Source organism: Semicossyphus pulcher, unplaced genomic scaffold, assembly GCF_022749685.1.
Source record: "Semicossyphus pulcher isolate SPU_LCO1_2020_fin unplaced genomic scaffold, fSemPul1.0.p SCAF_11, whole genome shotgun sequence".
Taxonomy (NCBI): domain Eukaryota; kingdom Metazoa; phylum Chordata; class Actinopteri; order Labriformes; family Labridae; genus Semicossyphus; species Semicossyphus pulcher.
Genome location: NW_027211615.1, coordinates 27,916,304 through 27,939,833, shown reverse-complemented (window position 1 = coordinate 27,939,833; position 23,530 = coordinate 27,916,304). Strand labels below are relative to the sequence as shown.

General features: G+C 40.9%; 2 protein-coding genes across 3 annotated transcripts; one reads left to right on the top strand and one right to left on the bottom strand.

Moving 5' to 3' along the window:
* The first annotated feature begins 214 nt into the window (after nt 1-214).
* Nucleotides 215-9,926, top strand: LOC138612000 (uncharacterized). Its single transcript, XM_069685291.1, has 7 exons — nt 215-297; nt 409-425; nt 3,684-3,974; nt 4,132-4,269; nt 5,336-5,361; nt 6,000-6,071; nt 7,336-9,926. The coding sequence occupies exons 1-7, from the start codon at nt 215-217 to the stop codon at nt 7,435-7,437; spliced, it is 729 nt and encodes a 242-aa protein (XP_069541392.1). The 3' UTR covers nt 7,438-9,926.
* Nucleotides 9,927-12,268: 2,342 nt separating this feature from the next.
* Nucleotides 12,269-21,732, bottom strand: LOC138585313 (cytochrome P450 2K4-like). 2 transcript variants are annotated; one of them, XM_069657600.1, is made up of 9 exons: nt 21,526-21,732; nt 21,250-21,412; nt 21,007-21,162; nt 20,755-20,909; nt 20,429-20,608; nt 19,605-19,746; nt 19,315-19,499; nt 19,046-19,187; nt 12,269-12,456 (listed from the first exon to the last, which is right to left on the bottom strand). In XM_069657600.1, exons 1-9 carry the CDS (start codon nt 21,730-21,732, stop codon nt 12,269-12,271), a joined length of 1,518 nt encoding a protein of 505 aa, XP_069513701.1. The 2 variants fall into 2 exon arrangements, with proteins under 2 accessions (XP_069513701.1, XP_069513702.1); XM_069657601.1 differs by having other exon boundaries at nt 20,755-20,915; nt 21,013-21,162.
* Between the last annotated feature and the right edge of the window lie 1,798 nt (nt 21,733-23,530).

The window sequence follows — 23,530 nt, the reverse complement described above, 5'->3', positions numbered from 1 at the left end:
AAAATATTTCTGCCTGGACTCAACTTAAAAAAAACAAAAATGCACATTTGATGGTTGTGGATTTTAGAAAGACAGCAGCCACGCCCGCCCCCATCACCATCACCGACTCCACTGTTTCCACTATGGAGTCTTTCTGCTTCCTGGGGACCATCATCAGCCAGGACCTCAAGTGGGAGCTGAACATCGGCTCCTTCATCAAAAGGGACAGCAGAGGATGTACCATGTGCCAAAGTCACTGATGGTGCACTTCTACACCGCCATCGTTGAGTCCATCCTCACCTGCTCCATCACCGTCTGGTACGCTGCTGCTACTGCCAAGGACAAGCGCAGGCTGCAGCGTATCATCCGCTCTGCATAGAGGGTGATTGGCTGCAATCTGCCATCTCTCGAGAACCTGTACACCTCCAGGACCCTGAGGTGTGAAGGTAAGGTCGAGGTCGACCCCTCTCACCGCGGTCACAGTCTCTTTGAGACCCTCCCCTCTGGCAAGAGGCTGCGCTCCATCAGGACCAAAACCTCCCGACACAGGAACAGTTTCTTCTCCTCTGCTGCCAGCCTCATCAACAAGGCCCCGACCCCCCTCCACCCCCCCACGTGATTCTCATCCAGCCCCTCAGTCACTCAACACTTAACGAGTGTTAAGTCTCAAATTCAGACTGTGTTACATTAACATTATTTTTAACTTTATACTGTAAGCTCTTTGCACTCACTAATATCCTGCACACCTGTACAGTTTTTAATCTCACCTGTTGTACATATTTTGTATTATACGTAATATTGCTTTTTATATTTTTATTCTTACTGCCTATTTTTTATCTTATTTATTCCAGTTCTGTGTTCATCTTTCTGCACCAAAACCATCAAAACAGATTCCTTGTATGTGTGAACCTACTTGGCAATAAACCTGATTCTGACTCTGATTCATTTATCCAGCTTAACAAAGAAATCACATTTCAGTTTTCAACTTCTTGACATTTAGAGATACAAGGTTTTAACCGGAGAATATTTTGCATCCTGCGTGGAAAAGACGAGGATGGCTGCATCCTTTGAAGGACGCGGGGTAAAGAGGATGAGTCATTCACAGCCTGTCTAGACGCTAAAGCAGTACTGACATGGGACGTGTGGTCTACGGAGGATTTCCTGTTTGTGTCACCAGCTGGCCTGAGCCTTGCATCACTAAACGCCGCTTCTGTCCCCTAGCAACAGGTAGCTAGCTGGCTAACTCGCTAACATAACCAACCTCACGTAAGTGAACCTATTATTTAAAGATAACTTGTTTCAAGGCCCCTTTTTTTTTTTAACATTTGCATCTTTGGCTCTTGGATTGAGTTGAAACCAAAAGCTTTTACATTTAAAGTGTGTTCCTCGGCCGTTTAAGAGTCCACCATCTCGATTCTTCGACACGCTGCTGTGACGCAGTCGACCTTTAAATACGGCCTTCGAAGGATGTAGCCCTTAAACTGGGACACAGCTTCTGCATGTTTTAATGAAAAATAATCACTTCCTGGATCATCTGTAAAAGATAGTCTGTGTCTAAATGTACGTTTAAAACCTGGCATTAGTTCTATTAAAGTCCTTCAGTTTGAGAAGTTTATCGTACAAGGAAGTGAAATGTATTTCTGTGTAATCTGTTTTCTGACACATCTGCATTTTGTGCAACATGTTTTTTAGTGGGCGGTGTGTGAAGTCACTTCAGGAGGAACACAGGCGCTGTGAGGCTTGCGTCAGGCTGGGTGGTGGGTTGGTCTGTTTCTCAAGTTATTCTCACATTAATTCAGCCACAAAGAGGAAACTGCCCCGTATCCTGCACATGCAGACCTACACTTGTATAAAGTCTCACTCAACGTCCGCCTGCTGACAGAGGATGGACACAGAATGGCTCTACTGGAATTAATCATCGTTGTTGTGCTTCTGTTTGAAGGTAAATCTGATTTCTTTTTTACATTTTAATCAGAACTTTACAGAAATGTGATATTTTCACGTTTCATTCAGGCTAGTTATAATGTAATGACACGTTTGCTCTTTGTGCTCTCGAGGTTTCTAAAACCTGCTGAGCTTTAATTTTAGTCTTCAGTTTAACTTTTTCGAGCTTTTTGTGTTCAGTAGGACTTGATGGGTATAAAAGCTAAACATTATTTTTTAAACAGGAAGTTGTTTTAGAAAAAATATGTAGAATATAAGCATTGAGTTATTTCACTGTAAAACACAGTAAAGCCACCGGTGTGTAACAACTCATTATTTCAATGCCCGAACATTAGCAAAAAGTTACAAGAACCGCGACACAGCCGAGACTTGTGATTTGATCTATTTCCTTCACGTCAGAGTTGTTTCCTCCTTTTACATTCAGCAGTTCTTCTGCTCTCGACGGAGAAATATTTCCTGATGATGTATCACAGAAGAATAACAAATAAAAGTCACGGTACATTATCTTTTAAAACATGCAAAGACTTTTTATTGTTGTATAAAGTAGTGACTTAGTCTCAAATCTTACCAAACTACGTATGTCTTACTTTTACACTTTGCAACAAAGACCATGAAGTCCAAATATCCTGTATCTTCGTGCTTTCATAAAATGTGACACATTTTTATGCAATATTAGAATAAAAGGTTTATTTTAAATTTCTGACACAAGTTTCAAAAACAATATTTATATAAGTTTTTGTATCTTGTCCACTTTTGTCTCAGGATCTGCAGAGGATAAATTTGGAAGAGATGGCAGCCATCTTGTTTTTAACTGATCATTGTATTGTGGTTTTGTACGAGATGGAACAAAGAGTCTGAAATGAGGACAGCAGGACAGAATGTGGCTGCAGATGCAGAAACTAAACTCAGAACTGGATGATGTTTTCTGTTCCTCATTTCAGAATGAGATGAAATAAATCCTCAGATTAAGTGTTGATCTCCAGAGAGATGCTTTTATGTTTCATGTGTCGTTTCTTACAGAGCTTCTTTTCTTTCCAGTGGGCAGCGGTCAAGAAAGGATTCATCGCTTCCACCGACCTGGACAAGATGCCACCCTGCCCTGTGGCACTCATTCATCCAATAGACCTTCCTCATGCTCAAACATTGAATGGCTTTATAACGGAGCTGAAACAGGGACTTTAACTGTGGCCAGAAATAGAAATGTTGTTGAGAGGTCACCCCGAGCTGCCAGGCTGAGTGTGGACGCTGACTGCTCTTTGGTCATTAAACACATCACTGCTGAGGATGTTGGTCTCTACACGTGTCGGCAGGGTGATAATTATGATCATATAGTGGTGTCTCTAAATCTTCTGACAAGTGAGTCTCTTATCTATAATTATCACATTTGTGCTTGGGGTCCGTAAGCACACATGTTGCATGGAGTTGAAGGCCTCACTGGGGACAGACTTCAACATGAAGGACCCTCTCAGTTCACAAGCATAGGTGGATTGGATGGCTAAAAGAGGAGCCAATGTGATTGGTCGTTTGTGATTGCAGTTTTATTCCTCAAAAAGTCCCTTTTATACCAACTTACAGTGATTGACGTATCAGTTAGATGATCAATCTTCTTCAAAGATTTCTTTGGTTCATTTTATTCCTCATTCAGTTTGTTGAAAAGCCACTGAAGGATCCTGATTCCACTTTGGCTGTTTTTACCCAAACACTCATCAGAAAAGATGAAAAGACATTTTTACATTGAACTTTTGCTTGTTTTCTTTCAGTCTCTTTGTTTCCGGCCGACGCTGATCCAAGGAGGGGCGATGAAGTCACGTTAGAGTGCTCTCTGTTGAGATACACACGTCTCCCTGCTTGTCAACAGAACGGCCTCCGCTGGGTGGATGAGACAGGAACTGTTCTTAGTGAAGGTGTGGTAAAGCTTTCCAGACAGGCTGACTGCTTCTCTCGTCTGACTGTGAAGCGTCAGAGCGGCAACGACAGGACGTACACCTGCCAGTTTGCTAACAAGGACAATAAAGAGGAGATACAGGCCGCCTACACACCTGTGTTCACAGGTAGGATCACTTGTAATCAGTCAGCTGAAAACCCAAATACGATTCAAAACATGTAGAAATCCTGAAAATCGATTGTAATCAAGTAATTAGTCTTTTATTGGGTTTTGTAAGAAAATTTATGAATGGCATTTTATTAAATGAATTCCTCTGACCACAGATCCCCCGTCTGATCCTGATCCTAATGCTGACCATCAGAACTTCATCCTCATCGGTGCGGTGATCGGGGTGGTGGTTTTGTTGGTTGTCTTCGCCGCTGTTCTCATCAAATACAGGAAAAAAGCCAAAGTGACAGAAGGTCAGTTTAAAGTGTTGACAGTAATGTGATACACGTGAGGCACAATATCAATTAAATGAGCTCTTAGATGACAGACAGACTTTATCGATCCCAAAATTCAAAGGGGAATTTTTGGATGCTATGACATGATACACTATGCTATACTATGATACTATATATACACATATATATGCTGCGCTATGATACACTATGCTATAATTATATATACTGTATATGCTATGGAATGCTGTTCTATGACATGATACTGTGTATATGCTATGCTTTGCTATGAAACATTATGCTATGATATTATAATATATATGCTTTGATAGGCTATGCTATGCTATGCTATGCTATAATATGACATGATATATTGGAGCTATAATGCACGCTGACTGTCACAGCCCGGCTCTTAGACTGCGACAAAAACGGGAGACACACAGGTTTACTAATTAAGATAGCAACAAAAGTAGTCAAAACTAACAAAACAAGTGGATGTGAATAATCTGTAAAGTCAGCTGTGCATGGTGTGGATGAGTGTAAATGTGTTGCATGGATGTTGTGGTGTGCAAACAAAGAGCAACACAGAGGTGTGTGGTGAGAGGAGGTCTGCCCAAGACTGGCTGCTACTCTGGCTCTAATGCATGAGGCACGCCGGGCCCAGGTGTGTCCCATACTCCTGATAACATCCTAACAGCAGAGTGTACCAAGTAGAGGGACCGTGACATGACCTATGGCTGGACCATGCTGTCTACATTATGAAACATTTAAACATAAAGTCCAATAATTAAAATAATATGAGGATAACTTATCTAAAAATGTCACTGCTGGATATTTCTTGTGCGGCTTCCTGACCGCAGTCGGTTTGTTAGATGTGACTGGTTGTAGCTTAACTTAAATATTACTTAATATGTTGGTATTATGAATTTAAGAGAGAATTACCTTTGCATTAAGTGTACTTGCTATGGTTAGCAGCAGTGTAATACAAACATCTGCAATCCACTCCAAAAGGAGTGTTTTCATTGTGCATCGTGTACAGAAGAATCATATGTGAAGACTTATATTTAATTTGTATCTTTTGTTTCAGATGCCCAAAAACTCGCCCAACAACATGTGAGTAAACATTATTTGATGCCACAATCACTAAAGGAATTCTAACTGAGCTATTTCGAACACCTACTCATATGCTTCTTAAAATGTACCTACATTAATTAAGACAATATTTACTGTTCATTTATTACAACATTTTGCCACTGATCAGGCATAAATCTGCAGACTGTATCTACTGAGGTTCTTAACTGTTGTATTTGGTTAATTAAGGCAGGAAATGTTCATCAGCCTATTCAAGAAAACGTGTTTATTTGGAGTTTGGTTTGCAGTTATTCTATCCATGATGAACAGCCTTCTTGTTAAGAATCTCTGCTTTATAAAGTCTAATAAAGTTCCAGATAAATTCAGCAGTTGTCATTGATGGTGGTGCTTTATGACATAAGGCCCTTCCACCTGTTAAAACTCAGATGCCTCTGGTGGCCAGAAGCTGTATTGCAACAGTACACATTTGGAAGATTGATTTTCTACAACGTTACAATTTCATTTAGCAGAAGCAAAAGCGTCTGAGAAAGCTGAGATTTTTCTTCACTGTGAAAGTTTACATAAATAAACCTTAACGTTTTAATCCTATATAAAATTCAGAAACAATACCACGTGTTCAAAATGCAGTAATAGTAAACCTTTGTGTTGTTTTCCATCAGGATGAACCAGAGAGCAATCTGACCTACGTCACTGTAAGCCATAAAACACAACAGGAGTCTCCTAAGGGAAGGGTGAGTGACTTAGAGCATGTGCCCACTAATGGTGCTTCTTGCGCTAGCAGCGCCTGCTTTCTTTACACCAATGCAGCTCAGCGTCCTCAGCGCATAAACGCCTTCGGTGTTACCTGTTTTTGGTTGCTGTGCTCTGAAAGTTGAAACTAGTTTAACTTTTAGAACAATGCCGTGCTCGTCAATGTCACTTCACGATCAAAATCACGAAGGGGCGGGACTTCTGATAACAACTTTGTCAACAACAATGGCGGAGGAGAAGTTGCTCCTTTCGTTGTTTCGAGGGTACAATTTGCAGGTGTCGAGCTGCAGCTGACAACAGGACACGATTGCTTTCATTGTTTTTGTTTTCTTTGTAAAATTTCTTTGAATGAAAAAAATATACAGAGTGATTTGACTTGACAATCACTACCATGGGAAGTGGAAGTGACGCCACACAACTTTCGTAACCTAGCAACAGTAAGCGCCGGTGATTAGCACTTTGCATTTGAGGTCTTTGGGTGCTGCCAACGCAAAAAACTGAATTAGTGGACACAGGCCCTTATACCTGTATTTACTTTTTCTACTTCTACATTTGCTTTACGGTGCTGTACATTTTCTGTATTATTACTCTAATTTGCATGTGCGCACAAATTTAGACCCAAATCTTTGAGCGACAGCTAAAATATGATTACAGATCATTTTTGTGGAAACTGTTTCAACATGATAAAGACTGCAGGAACAGAGAGCTTCATAAGGAACTGGATTTTAAATTTTTGTGTCCACAGATTTAATTTTTATATATGATATTATAAAGAGATGCATGTCAGCATCAAAGATATCAATTTAAGCTCTATCAACCTCTTTCCAGAATGGTAATAATACTGGACACTTAAAACTTTGCTACTATGCTATGTCCTCTCCAGTAACTGGACCCTACCAGGGGGTGATATTTACCATATTCCCAAGGTGTAATAAAGAACCTCATGCTCACTTTCCAAACAAATTCCCTTCAGTATTTGAATTTTGATATCTTTAGATTTCCATTTAAAGAAATGGAAACTGTATATCATATTTATACCAATGGTTCTGTAACAGGTTTTAAAACACTTGGCAGAGGAAGGTTGTTCCTGATTTTTTTTTTTTTTCATTAACTGTCAAGATGTACATTTAAACCGGAACCAGCAGAAAACCAAAAGAGCTCATCACAACATGACTGTTATGTAACCATTTTGGGAGATAATCATGTGACTCATGTACAATATCACTTTTTTTGTCATTCCAAAAGGCCAAAAAGGAAGAGGATGTGACTTATTCAACGGTCAAGTCTCCAGTGAAGATAGACGATGATCCCAGCAGCCTCTACAGCAATGTCAGCAAACCCCGTTAATCTAAAGAAATGTTACTTCCCGCAATGTGTAAAATCCGTTAACAGTGTTTCGGCATTTAAAGGAGTAGACAGTTGAGTATGTGCCTCACTGCTTATGAAAGTAGTAGCTGTGTGTAGTTTTTGTTGGACTTTCTTTGTTTCTTCTTGGTCAAATCATACATGGCCGTTATCTTGCTATGCAGATGATACTCAGATTTACTTAGCTCTTCAATCGAGTGACTTTGTTCCCTCTTTCAATGCTTCAAACAAGTAAATGGGTGGATGCAGTTTAATTTCCTCCAATTAAAAAAACACAAAAGAAACATAATTGTTTTTGGTAAAAAGACAAAACGTTATTGCTCGACTTGATTCCAGAGCTATAGAGATGAAAACCCAAGTTAGAAATGTGGGTGTTTTTACAGACTTGGATCTGTGCGTATGCAGCAATGTCGAGGCAATCAGTTTGTTCAACGGCATTTTATCATCATGGACAAATTAGTCACGATTTAGAGACACTAAATCAGGCTTCTATTTCCAGAAAAGACTAATGACTAATGTAAGAGTTTATGGTCTAGAGGACTTAAGACTATTCAGAACTGCTGCAAGGGTCCAAAGGACCAACCAAAAGAACTGAGCATGTAACCCCTGTTCTTTCATCTTTACACTGGATTCAGTCAGACCAAAGTATATTTTGAATTAGCATATAAAGCAAGACGAGCAGTAAGATCTTTAGAAAGCAGTCTCCTGGTTGTACCTCTGAGTCAGGTCCAAACAGGGAGGAAGCAGTTCGAGGCTTCCATGCCAAAAACAGATGGTACCATATACTGTACATGAGAAGTGGACATAGCCTCTTGGTTTCTTAAGTGAATCCATTGGCTAAAAGGGGGCGACACGAGTGATTGTATGAAGTAACCCTACTTCTAACTTCATTTATCACCTCAGTAAACATTTTTCTAATTCGTTTATAGTCTCAGTCGCTAGCTTTACATCTTCTTCAATACATTGTGATGTTCATTTTAGCATTTAGAGTAAAATCAATGATGACACAGAGGTGAGTGTACACTCTCATGTACACTCTGTTTTCCAAATATGGTCTCTTCTGGTTCCAAAAAACCAAGATGCCCACAGCCAAAATGCCAAACTGAAGGCTTCAAAATGAGGGTTCACAGACCAAGGGGTGGCACCACTTCTTATATACAGTCTATGGATGGAACCACTGAACTGATGAACTCAGATGTGATTTAGCTTCAGGCATGTTCAAATCCAAGTTAAAAACTCTGTTGTTCTCCGGAGCCTTTGATTGATTGTTTTTACCTTTTGTATTTTAGGTATTTAATTTCATTCTCTCTCATTTTGAACATTACATTTTTTTCTGCATTCATTGTTTTTAATTGTGTTTTTATTGCTCATTGTTTTTGGCTTTGCTCAGCCTATCAACTGTTGTATTGACTTGCACATTGTTGGTGATACTTCTGGGCGTTGAGCGTTGGGCAGCAGCTCTCTTGCCACTGTTCATCATTACTGTTCAGAAAGTTTGGGTTAATTTTATTTTAAATTATTTTATTATTATTACTGTATTTTCTAGGGATGCACCATATTTGATTTTTTGCCGATATCCGATTTTGATACCGATATATTAGGCACATGTTTTTTTATATCTGATTGCAGACAACCTGGTAGTGGAATTGATATCATGCCTACTCTTATTGTAGTGGCCAAAAACTGCCGTACCACAGACATCTCTCACCCTTCTTCACGCTTGACGGAAGAGGCGTTGTACAAAAGGTCACGTGTCTGATCGCTCACGTTTCTGAGCGCACCTGAATGCAGCATCCCCCCAAAACACGGCAGGGAGGGAGACATGCCCGGACTTGTTTACTGCACCTACTACAGAGACATCAGTGATCGCCGACGGACTCTTTTTATCGTGTGTGCGTCCATGAATCTGTAAGTTAGTTCTGCACTGATGTTTAAGTTACCCTCTGTTAGCATCGGCTTTGGAGTGTATTTTCGACGTGTTTGATGTTGCTAAGTCGGTAAAATGACGAGAATGTGAGCTAACTGTTAGACAGTTAAGAGTTGTGAAAGTTGGTTAAGTTCTATTCATCGACTTTATTCTTTATTTGTATATTGTTGATAACTTTGCGCAGGTTGATGTCGTAGCATTAAGTCATGCTTTTTTAGAGCATCATCAAGCATTTAGACAGAATTAAAGCGTTGTTTTATCGGTGGAAAATATCCGTTATATTCAAGCCATAATCTGCAAATACCGATAACGTGCCGATAATATCGTGCATCCCTAGTGCTTTCTTCCTTGGTTGGCTGCAAACCCTGCCCAGGGGATTAATGAAAGCTTATCTTATTTAACAGTTAGTCACTTTCCTGCTGAACTTTCTTTACTTTACAACCTGACAATAAGTCTCCAAATGAAACATTGATGTTTCTCTTCTAATCTGCTGTGTCTTAGTTCAGGTCTTTCTATCTTTCTTTGTCCAGAGCATTATAAATAAACATGGCAATGATCGCATGTCATGTGTCTCATGTTGTGGTTTTAAGAAATGATGAAAGAGACAGTTTCATGTTCCTCCCTGTTGAGTCACATCGTGTTTCCTGTAGCACTCATCAGTGCAAGCGTCACAGAAACTTCCTCATACTTTTTATACAAATACTTGAATCACACTTAAAACTTGCAAATCTACTCTTTTAAAGATAATTTTGTACATTTTAAACTGTAAATTATGTCAGGTGTTCAAAATTTCAGGAAAAGACTACCACGATTCAGTAGAATAAACACATCTCTTTAATGAAATTGCTGAGAAAATTGATGCTTGTACAAGGACCTTTTTCTGTTCGGCTCACTGCAGTCTGCACGCAGTTATCTGCACTCAGCCGCCCATAAAAAGGATAACCTTTCCTAATACATTTGCAAGTTATATACTCTATGTGTGATGCATGTGATGCAAATAAGCTTTAGCAACTAAGCTTCAATCATTGGTTAAAAACTGATGGAGGGAAGTGACGGTTTAGACTCGTTGTTGGTGGAGGGACAAGTCCATGTCCACAGCCACTCGATCTATCCAATCAGCGGGGTCAACACCCTATAAAAAAGATCCTCCCTGCTCTCACCTACTCTGCCTCCCACTCTTGGGGTGCTGCAGGGATGTGGCCTTATCTGTAACTTTCTGGGAGATACAGGAACTCCTTATATTGAGTTTGTTTTTCACTTCGCAGCCTTGAACTTATCTTGGTGATTCTCAGTCAGCAGTTTCTCACACTCTAAACGGAGGTCTAAGAACCTTTATGAATATTTGTGCTCTTTAGTATGATCCATCTGAGTAACCTGGCTTAAACTCTCTTATGTATTAATCCATCGTAACACGGGACTAATGATTCCGACCATCTCATTATTCAACAGGTCACTTCATTCTGTAGGTTTTGTGGGCATAATTACAGATGTGTTAACACAGTGCTCAAGGGGGTACATTTTTTACATTTTTATTCCGACCTAACAATTAAAATGTAGTGAAGTAATATTTTTAAGATTTGTATCCTTCCTGAGACTCTGGACAGCCTGTTTAAGTGTACTTCAAATGTCCCTGTCATGATGTTAAACTGATCTTTGATCACTCAGCTCAAAGGCCGACTCCTGCTCCTGTGTCCCGTTCGGCTCAAAGGCCGACTCCTGCTCCTGTGTCCCGTTCGGCTCAAAGGCCGACTCCTGCTCCTGTGTCCCGTTCGGCTCAAAGGCCGACTCCTGCTCCTGTGTCCCGTTCGGCTCAAAGGCCGACTCCTGCTCCTGTGTTCCGGTCGGCTCAATGGCCGACTCCTGGCCCCCGGCCGCATCCTGCTCCCCGGGTCCAGTCGGCTCCCCGGCCGCATCCTGCAGCCCGGGTCAAGTCGGCTCCCCGGCCGACTCCTGCACCCCGGGTCCAGTCGGCTCCTGCACCCCGGGTCCAGTCAGTCGGCAGTAACTTTTGCAACCAGATGGATGTTGGCTTGTGTTCTTCCTATCCTCGGTTAATCCAACCAACACTGTTTGTATTAAGGTGATGTGTTTAGTTTTGACTGATCTATTTTGGTGATCATTGATGTACAAAGATGCACTTAGATATTTGCTCCTGTTATCCGCTCAAATGGCTAAACAGCAACTACACTTCCTTTAGATTTACAATCGACTTAACTGTTGTTCTCAAACTGGCCTTCATAAGAACCATGTCTGTAAGGTTCTCAGTCATCCAGGTCATGGTCATTCTAGGCTTAATCCAAAAGGCAGCTGGACTTGGTTGAAGTTCTTGAAGACGTTTCACCTCTCATCCAACAGGCTCCTTCAGTTCTAACCTGACTGGTGGAGAGAGTTAGAAATATAAGCCTCTGTAGGTCATTAGTATGCTAATAGATGTGTCAGGGGTGAGTCGTTAACCTGAGGTGTTGACCGAGTATCACTGAGAGTCATTAGTACCCACTGGTGTTGATGGGTCGTTGAGCTCACATGATCCTGAATCATCACTCAGAGCTGAAGAAGCCTTTCAGATGAAACAGGTCATGTATGTATTGATATTAACTTGGACAAAAGTACGTCCAAAGGACCAAATATTTCTGAAGCCAAAAATAAAACCTTAACTTTGTATTTTGGTACCAAAGGAGACACACTTGTGCACGGCCAAGTCCTGAAAAACACGACCCATCAGGCGTAAGAACTCTGTCCACTTTCAGAGAGCAATTTAACAGATTTTGTGTTAAACATATTCACTACTGATGCAATGATGCGGGTATTACACTGTGTGAACTGCTCTTGTAACTGACATGGATCCATAACACTGGTGCAAGCAGCATGTTCAGGGCCTCCTCCTCCTCACAGGCAGGAAACGGCACACAGTTTATGGGGTGAAGGGCTGAGGGTGAAACCCACTCGAGGAGTCAGATCCAGATCATCCTCTGAAACTCCAGGTGGAGGAGTGAAGCGAAAGTTCTGCAGGAGGGTGGCGAAGAAGATGAAGAGCTCCATCCTGGCCGAAGCCTCCCCGAGACAAATCCTGCGACCTGCAAGTGAGAATAAAAAAATATTCATCTCATCTGTGAGGAAACTGACAAGAAGAGATGGCTGAGTAAAACAAACCTGCAGAAAAGGGCATGAAGGCATCTCTCTTGACAAACTTCCCATCTTTGTCCAGGAAGTGGGCGGGATTAAAGGCCTGTGGGGTGTCCCACTCACTCTCATCGTACAGGACGGATGTCAATGTCAGAGAATAAAAAGGCCAAATTTTAAGCAATGGCATTATTTCAATGCAACATAAAGTGTTTTTACAAGCTCAGGAATTAACTGCTACATTCAGGTTAACTATCACATTTTGTAGTTAGACATAAAGATGGTTTTATTCCCAATAGGACCAGATATTTTATCCTTCTCTCAATCTATCCGAGTTGGCTATATGTTACAATAATGCCTGCAGATGTTGCAGATATTGTCCTCATCTCTGCAGCACAGCCGGATCTGCTAATCCAAGCTGAAATATCCTGGAAAATCACCATGGATTTGTGGTCTCCAACCCTAGTTTATATTGTAAACTAGCATCAAATTGAGCGCAAAAAGCAAAGGACTGCGTCTAAAAGTATGAGTGCAGAGGATATTACAGACAAAGATAAGAAGAAAAAGATTTGAATCCTTTCTTTCCTTACCATGGCCTTTATTACTTTCATGTGTTATACGCAATGGATCTCTCTCTCCAAACTCATCCGCATTGTTCACAAGGGCCTCCTTCATCGTCTTGTATCCCGCCAGAACCACCACTTTTTGGGACCCAAGATGCACAGTGAACATGGATCCATATTTTTTGAAAGCTAAAAACAGAACAGGCAATGTCATAGAAGTATAAGTGTACAGTTTTAGTGTAAAAACCCACATAAAATACCCCCCGTGTTCAAGGAAAAGTGCAACAAGTGTCAGCTTTAGTTTAGTCCAGCAGTTGGATCTGAGCTGTAGTCTCTGCAGTCTCTTGTAATACCTCCTTAGCTTAAAATAAGCTAAGTTAGCACTGAACAAGTCTTCAGAAATGTGTCCTGCAAACTGCAGGGATCTTTATACTTATGTTGTAAACAAATCTGTATTTGATCTGACTACATGTAAATATAAAGTTTGTACTTAAATACAAATGGGAAAAAAGAAAGGAATTGAACTGGGAATATAAATGAGATGAACGCACTTTAATCCAGTCACTGACTCACCTTCACTAATGAGTTGTAAGGTCGTTTGAGGTCTAGTTGCAGCAGGTTACCGAGCAGGGGAAGAGGTTTTGGCTCCGGAGGCTCCTTCTTGTCTGCCCGGGAGCTGAAGCTGGACGTGAAGACAAGGTAGACCAGCAGCAGGACCACCAGTGTGTAACCCATGTTAAAATATAAAATCATATATATATATCATTTAATTGTTAAAAATATGTCCATTTAATCTGTTGAGAGTCATTTAAAAGTAGTCAAACAGTACTTTTAATGGAAATGATTAAAAATGTGGCTGTAAGCAATTGCAATGACACTTCCCCTTTAAGAGATTTGCTGCTTTTCATCTTTAATGCACAGTGTGGCAGACGAGGGAGAGACGACACAGAGGAGACGGTAGCAGGATATGCAGAGAAATTAACTAGCAAAAACTGTAGAAAGAGTTGATTTAAGAGCTAACAATTGATGCCTACTTGGTTGTTGATTCATTAAGAGTTTGCTTGAGTTAGTTTTTGGTGTTTGTTGCCTTTGAAATCGATCGGAAGATACTTTTTTCGCCGCGAGTGTGCAACGAGAGGACACGCGACGCAGGATTCAAGATGGCGAGCCAGACCCATGGACAACGCTAGACCAAGCGGCAACCTCCGGTGTTGAAAAATGAAGCCAATGCGGAAGTGCAAAAAACTGCAGTTCCTCGAGTGGCCACTTGAGGCTGGCTCCAGAAAACAAGAAATAACATTACAGCAGGTGGGAAAATGCCCATTTTTACAGCTGAAATAAACATGTTTACAGCCTGGTACAAAAAACGTTTTTGTTATAAATAGCTAATTTTATTGTTCATGATAACTGTACGGGGGGTGAATTTTTTTATAACACACCCGTTTTAAATATATTAAGCCTTAAATCATCGGGGCCGGATCACTTGATTGACAGGTGGATCCTGCTGGCTGTCTGCTAGATGTGAACACAGACACACAGACACTGAGCTTAACTTCACCTGTTTGTGTTGTTGGAGACTTTTGGTGATTTTTTCATTCAAAGTTTGGACAAATAATCTCTCTGTGGGATTTATGGAACTTTCTGTCCGTGCAAGAAGTCAGAGCTCCAGCTTTTCGGTGAGTTAAATGCTAGTGTTACTGTATTGAAATATTTGTAGCACTAAGTAGCAGGTATACTGTGCTCCCTTTAGCTGCTTGTTAGCCTGTTCAGTGTTTATCAAACATTTATTTAATCGTCGGCCAGTAAATAGGAGTCAGGAGTTGTTGGCTTTTCCCCGGAGAGATTACAGCGGACTGCAGTGATGAGAAGATCGGTTATTTTAAGTTTCCCGTTACGTGTCGGCTCGCCGCTCTCTCACCAGGCGAGCGAGCAGCGAGTCCGCTACTTCTTTAGTCTGATAACTAAACACCTGCAGTCAGTCACCGACAGAATCTCCTCCTGGCTAGTCAAACTAGCTAATTAATTATTTATAAAGTCTATGGCTAATAACTGCTATGTACACTGAGGAGCATATAGCCTAGCTTCATAGCCGTAGCTGGCTGATTCATGTGGCCCGCCCATAGAGCTCAGCCATAGGCTTTAGCTTGGTTGCGCTCCGCCTCCTTGCCTGCCTCTGGATTAGCCGGCTCTGGCATTTCCTATATGGCGACCCCCAGTGGCGGCGCAATCCGGGCTTCAAAACGTTGCTTCAGAAACCAATGGGTGAGGTCACTGAGACTACGTCCATTATTTATACAGTCTATGCGCTTGGCCTCACAACTCAACTTCATCTTGCCAGTGAGGGACTCCGCTGATACGGATGAACTGTTGGTGAACTCACTGCCAGAGCGGTAGGAGTGTTGGAACTTTTATTATTTGAACTGAACTGAATTTGGGAAGGTAACATTGAATTGAACTGAATTTGAGAAGTTACCTTTGAACTGAACGTGAACTGAATTTGAAGTGTTACAGTTATACTGTGTTTGTTCATGATTGTCACTGTTTTGGACAAGGTATAATTGTGTTCATCTTCATTTTGACAAAAAGGGTGAATTTACTTCTTTAACTGTCAAAGGAGGGAAAAAGGGAGTTGACTCAAGAAAATAACTAATAAATAGCTTAAAATAGGTGCAAACCTTGAACCTAAACCAAGAAATAGATTTACAGACAGGTCTGATCCAAAATAAAGAACCTAAAAAGGGAAAAAAGTGAACAACTTATCTTTTCTTTTTCTATTTTTATTTTACCTGCAGGAGAATTAACCAGTTATTGAAAAACTGTTTCACTTTAACATAGTTTTGCCTTATTTCTGTGTTTCTATCAGTAAAGTGCCGGCTTTTGCATTTAAAGTGTATGGTCTCTGGTGTTGTTTTTGTTCTGTTACCCCAATCCATTAGAACCTAGGACTGGTCCAGTAGCTTTAATTGAGACACATATGCGACACTAGTGCTACAAAAGCCCCCGCGAGTGAGACAGAACTGGAGGTCTGAAGAAAAACATTCAGTATCCCCATGACTTTCTAAAATCTGTTCCTAGGTTGTGTTGCACTGACAAAATAAGCTTCCTTTTATCAATGAAAGCCTTTCTTCTGTGGCTGCCAGTTAAAGGGTAGTGATACCGTTTTGAAGTCACACACAAATGCCAGTAAACATTTGCTGTTCTTTTTTGTTTAACTGTTGAACGGTTGGTTCCTGTGTTATCTGAAATGTCACTGTTGTTGACTTATAAGAGAGAGGTGGAGCAGAAATCTGGGGGTGACTCAGGATTCACACAGGGCTGAATCTTAATGTGGCTATAGACATGTTTCCCCCCCAAAAGAAATTGCATACACATTTAATAATAATAATTCAACTTTATTTATAGCACCTTTATTACAGGGGGTTAGCTCGTCAGAGTGCTTTTAAAACAAAGTGAAGAAGTCAAAACAGGAACATTTAAACCATTGTAAACATTGCGCAATAAAACATGCAATCAATAACTGTCAAACAAAACAGGCTTCAGATAGCAGGAACAGTTGTATGCTGTTTTATATAACAGGTATACAACAATAGAGAACGTAACAAAGTAGATTGACAGCCCGTCAAAAGCGATGTTGATGAAATAAGTCAAATGTCATTTAATAATTTGACAAAGTAGGGAACTACAAGCAGCGCAGGAACTTACATGCTGGCAGTTAAAGTCGAGGTGAAATGAAAAATGTCATTTTAATCCTTTTAGATCACATCCCCGGTAATATTGTGCAGCGATTTGACAATATAGGCCAAAAAAATACAGAAAATCAATTTCTTCATATTCTTATATCAAAAGCAGATTATTTTTTCTTCCTGTAAAACAAAATGTCACGTGTGCTTAAGCTAGTCCCAACCGATTTCAACAAATAATATCATGACATCCACCTGTCAATCAATCTGCAATATTAAGCCGCAGAGCGCCAAGAATGATATGACACGCCCACTTCTCAACGACCAAATCAAATCCCTGTAATGATATGTCCTGCCTGCACGTCCTGTTTCACTCGGAAATACGTCACGATACGGAAGCTAGATACTCTCGAAGTGCCGTTTCAGCTCGACTTTAAGCTTTCCAGACGAGCGTTGTCATGTCCAGGTTAGCCTCTACTAGCTGTGGTAACAATGCATCAGACTTTTAAAGAATAGAGCATGTTTCCATATTCTAGGACGAATCTGGATCAACAGTGGTGCTGTCAAAATTGGTGACGGCCAAAAATGACGCTCGATTATTCCTTCAAAAAACCCCACAAATGTTTTTTGCACAATATGTCCACAAGAGATGCTCCGTAACCAAGAGTGCGCATGAGGACATACGAGAACTTGCGAGCTCGCAAACAGCCGCGGTAGTGCTGATTTTTTTGTCACAACGAATATTCATGTTAATATCAGAATATCCGTTTTTTATTACAATTCGATTACATATTCAAATTTAGAATATTCGTTGACAGCTCTGATCCACAGCACTCGATATTAGAAATAATAACCTTTGTGACACCAAAAAGTGAAACAACAATTCCTCTCGTTATAACACTACCTTGTGCCATTCATGGTTCAGCCCGCCCTGCTGTCGTTAAAAGCATGTCTGAGCTACCTGTTCCTCTCACAGGTGTTTGTTACAACCTATAACGCTGCTTTGCACTCTGTAGCACAAAGAATGTAACGCGTCATGCACTGAAAATAACACTGCCTTTGAACATAACCTTGCAAGTGAACAAATTGATACACCATTGTTAAGTTTCGACAAAATATTTCATCTTCATGTTCCTAGAAAGCTATTCTTCATATTATGATACACAGTAAGTAGTCATCATACACTGATAACATAAATGATGTTTAACATATTAATTGCTGTGTTACTGCTCAACTGAAGAAGAGAATATTACAGTAGTCCACCCAAACAAAGGCATGAATAAGTCTGAGTCCTCTAGTTTGTCGTAGCTGTTAAAATGCAGGTTTAGTTATTTTCTTGACGTAGCTGCTGAAACTCAAATCTGAGTTTTTTAACTTTATAATTCTGGAAACAAGCTGAGCAATAACCTTTCTGTTCCTTCTTGTTTTCTAATAAAATGACTCTCTCTGTTTAATACAATTACTTCATCCAAACATTTACTGATGATTAGTGATTCTAAGGCACCATAGTCACTTGGTGAAACAGCTAAGTAAATCTGAGTGTCGTCTGCCTAATCGTGACAAGCAGCATTAGTTTCTTGTGTAATTTGAGTGCATGTACAGGTTGAATAACAGTGGCCCAAGCATCAAACCCTGGGGGACTCCACGCGTGATGGTGATTTGCTACCAGCAGTAACAACATAACCTCTGCTTTCTAGATATGATCTAAACCTAGATAGGACTGTTCCAGGTGGTCCCAACCACAATCATCAAATACGACTTTATGGTCCAACATATCAAACGTTGCACTTCAATCAAGCAGCATCCAGAATCATTTTTCAGAGAAATATCATTTGAGACGTCTAACAGTGCTGTGTTAGTTCCATAATGCTCTCTGATAAATGATTGAACACATATTTAGAAGTTATTGATTTGAATCAGGGTTCATCAATGATATTCCCAATAAATGGAAGATGAGTGATGGGTCTGTAGAATATGGTTAGGAATTGATTTAGAAGAATAACAATACTTTAACCTTCTTGCATTCCTCCTCCTCACATACGGGGGGCAGCACACAGTTTATGAGTTGGGGGGTCATAGAGGAGGAGCAATTTTGGAGTCAGATCCAGTTCATCCTCTGAAACTCCAGGGGGAGGAGTAAAACGGAAGTGTTGCACGAGCGTGGCGAGGAAGATGAAGAGCTCCATCCGGGCCAGACTCTCTCCCAGACAAGCCCTGCGACCTGCAGGAAAGAACTGGAGCTTCAGATCATCTGCTATAAGACTGGACATCGAAAAGAAGCGATGTCGGAGCTCACAAACCTGCAGAAAAGGGCATGAAGGCGTCTCGCTTGACAAACTTCCCATCTTTGTCCAGGAAGTGGGCGGGATTAAAGGTGTGTGGGCTCTCCCATTCACTCTCATCATACAGGACAGATGCCAAGAGAGGATACACTGCAGTTCCCTGTAGACAATACAGAAAAGAGAAATATTCTCTTTATTATAGATGATACTGTTAACACCTATTAAATACTCGTGTAACATTCGTCACTCAGTATGGAAGGAATAGTTGGTGTTTTATTCAGTCAGACCTTCTTAATGAAGTGACCCTGGAACGTTACATCCTGGCTCGTCTTACGAGGAATGGCTATCGGAGCGATGTTGGCAAGTCTCTGTGTCTCATGGATGACAGCATTAGTGAACGGCAGGTTCTTTCTGTCCACAAGCTGCACCTGACGACGTCCTATAACGCTGCTCAGCTCCTCCTGAACCTGGTCTGGGAGATGAGAAGACTTTGTTTTTATAATTTATCATTTCTGCACCTTGTGCAGCTTGGACTGGACATTTTTCTGTTAAAGTAAGGATCTCTTCGGCTCCTTACCCTGTATTTTTGGATACTTGGCCATAAACAGAAGCCCCCATCTTAGAGTGGTTGCTGTTGTATCAGTGCCAGCAGAAAACAGATTCATAACTGTCATCAAAAGGTTTTCACTGTGGAAGTGGCTGTCGGTAATCCCAGATTCCTGCAAGTACATTTTTATGAGAAGTTATTAAAAAAGTTTTATTTCAATAGTAAAAATGTCAAAGAAGTTTTCCTGCTTTCCTCTTACAGATACATAATACAGTAAGTTAGCCATTAGCAGCTCGTAACCATTCAAAACCCAGTGAGAAGCCTTCAACTGGATTCTGTCTAACAACCACTAGAATTTATTCTTCCCCCGTCACATCATTTCCTTTACTTCAAAGCCACCTGCTACCACTTTATTATTCTGCCTTCAGTTTTCTCTAACTCTTGGGGCACAGGTCGCCACAGAGAAAATATGAAAAGTCTGGATCCGCCCCTGATTGTTTGGATAAAACTTCTTATCATTTTGCTCTATATTTATTAACAACCTTACTAACAACCTACAGGTGTGACCCTATCTGCAGCGGCATATAGCCTAGCTTCCTGCCTGCACTCCGGCCGGTTTCAAAATCCGGGGCCGTGCTGACACTTTGCGTAGTACACTTGCTATTGAGTATCTCATACAACCCCACTTCAAACAAACCGAACTATCCCTTTAACTTTTTTCCAACTTGTATGCTCATAAACTTTTATACTTGTTAACATGAATGCAGAACGCAATACACTTGGATGATGTGTACAACTGGTGCAGCATTTGCGGCACACAGATTTGCACTATTCCAATCAATATGTTTTCAAACCTCCAGATTTTGTTTTCGGACCAGGAAAGCATCCACAAAGCCTCTGCACCTCTGTGGATTGAGGGTCTCTTTCAAATGACTGAACAGCTCTAAGTTCTGCTTCCGAGTGGCGTCGCCCAATCTGTGGACTTCCTTCCTGTTAGCGATCCATTTGCAAAACATGGGGAACAGGTTGTACACCTGTGTAAAGACAATCATGCCTCCTTTTTAAAATAACATTTAACATAGATATCAGAGAGTAAAACAAATTTAAAACATTCGTCTGCCCAGCACAAATAGTTCATGTGTCATTTATTCATATTTTAAGACAACACGTGATACAGTACCTTCATTGAAGGGGAGCCCAGAAGTGGACCGAGTCTGTTTATGTGATCTAACAGGGATGTTAACACTGGATTATCATATTCAAATCTGCTGCCGTAGACCACTGAGCAGATAATATTAGACACTGGATAGTAAACTGGTTGGGTTGTATCAAAAGCTTCTCCTGCAACAAAGGAAACTGAAAATTAACATCACTTGTTGTTCTTCTTTTTGACAGGACAATGTTGTTAATAAACGTAAGTATAAAGTAAGACATTTACCTTTGAATTTCTTAAACAGTTCAATGAGAGGGTCACATTCCTCGATTATTTTGTCCTCACTCGCCCTCTTGCCCATCCCAAAGTCTCTCAGGTTTGTCAAGGAAAAGCGCCTCATCTCTTTCCATGAATCCCCATTCGACCATAGAATACCTTAGTTGAAGTAGTTTTAAAAAGAATAAAATAAGAATGCAGCTGAAGTAAAGGAACGGCATTAGATTGTTTGTTTCCTTTCCGTACCATGTCCCTGGTTTCTTTCATGCAGGATTTGTATTGGATCTCTCTCTCCAAACTCGTCAGCATGATTGACGAGTGCCTCCTTCACCGTTTTGTATCCTGCCAGGACCACCACTTTCTTGAGTCCAAAGTAGACGGTGAATACTGATCCATATTTTTTGGACAGCTAAGAACAGGGGCATTATGTCATGCATTGTATGTGTAAGCTAAAAGACTTTCCACTGAGGCTGAAACAACATGCTACTATACAAGAACGCTACCCTGTTCGCTCTGGCTCACCTTGACTAGTGTGTTGTAGGGTAACTTGTGATCAAGCTGCAGCAGGTTCCCGAGTAGTGGAAGTGGTTTTGGTCCTGGAGGCTCCTTCCTGTCGACCTTGGAGCGGAAGCTGGAGGAGGAGATGAAGTAGAAAAGCAGCAGGAGCACCAGAGCCCCCAGCAGTGAGACAGAAGTGGGGGACTGGAGAAAGAGACCTAAAATCCCCATGACTTTAGAAGACAATGTATCCTGATGTTCGCTCACAGAGAAGTTTCCTTTTCTGCCACCTTTGGCTCTGCGGGTGTTTTGGTAATGAGAGGTATACTTTGTGGCTGCTGGAATCAGTCAGTCAGTTACACGGCATTGGGTGCATCCATTTGACGCAAAAACACAACACAGGGGCAAAAGAAAAAAACATATGTACCCAGTAAAATTACTCGGACAATTAACATTATCAAAAGAACAATGCATTAAAAATATGCAAACAGGTACCTTGTCCTCCTGGAGTTAAGAAGGGAGATGGCAGTAGTCAGAGTAGTGAGTCAATCCATTGGTTTAGCTGGTGGAACTCTGAATACAGTAACAGGAAGCAAAAACTGAAACTCTACATGGAAAGGATGGAAACACTCAGGCAGGATGGACTCTGCTTTCCTACATAGTTGTTGTATGTAAAGTAAAAGCCAAACAGCCCAAGGGGAGGGATGAACTGTGAGGTGAGGAGTTGTTTTGTCCTGCAGCAACAAACTTTAGCTTACATTCAGCTTGACTGCAGGACTTATTCTTCCACAGAGCTCAAGAACTTCTTTGGCATGACTTCCGGAGGGAATCCAAATGCCCGTTGCAGCATCGGGTAACTTCAAGTATCCTCATGTATACAAGATATTACAATATTTCCACAAAATACATATGTAACTAGAACATGCTGTATGTAAATACATGCAAACTAAGGCACTGTAAAATAAACATCCTGGTTTTTCAGTTGCACTTACTTTACATACAGAACAAAAAAACTTAGAGTGAGAACAGTGTACGACTAAACACAAAACTGAAAACCACTCGACTTTAACATTGCTGTTTATTACTAAGGATTCACAACACTATTAACCTTTACGCTCGGGTGAATGCATGTGGTTCAGCTCCACTGCAGGATATATTCTGCAGCACTTGCCTCTTAAGGGTCATATGTTGCTCCCAAAGACACTATGGTTCCAAAACAGCACTGTGCAACCATAGTGTTGCACTGCTGTGTCAGACCGCACACTACTCTCAGCTGAACATCCCTGCTGTTCCCCCGGTCCTGAGTTGTACAGAGATGGAGCAACGCTGGCACAAGCCAAGAGTTATGGTCAGCATGTCAGCACTATAACACCACATTTAAGCAAGGGTTTGCTGAGTGGTTTTATTTTATATGTTTGTCAGCCTGTAGAAACAGTTATCTAATCCTTGACAGAACTGAATAACCAAGCGTGCACCAGAAGATTCACTGATGCTTAATGTGTTACGCCAGCTCCACACCAAGCCGACCGCATAGAACCAGTGGTGACAAATCTGACTGTTGCGTCAGCTCATGTTGCCTTTGTCAGGGCCAAAAAGTTGTACTCTAACAAACTGTTGCCAAGAATCGCAGTGGAACCACTCGGCCTTCTGAAAATGAGAGAGCTGATCAGATTTGTTTGGGTCATGGTCGAGTTAAAATGATAAAGTTATGTTATCACAAAAACAGAACAAAGATGTCTACGTTCTGTTTATTAAATATTGTAATATAAGGACATTAAAATAGATAAGTCTGGGTAGTAGTGTTTGACTCAAATCTACAATCACATCTAGTTTTTTGTGCAGCACTGAGAACTGAACAGCATGCAGATAAAAGAAACGGAGAGCAGAGAACAACCAACACAAACCAGTTTCTGGAGATTTCATGAATGCTATAGATGTTTGAACGCTAACTGTAAGACAGGCAACGTTTATGTTGTCAACTTCAGATCTACTTCAGTGTAATAGTGTTAAAAACACATTAAATCCCCAG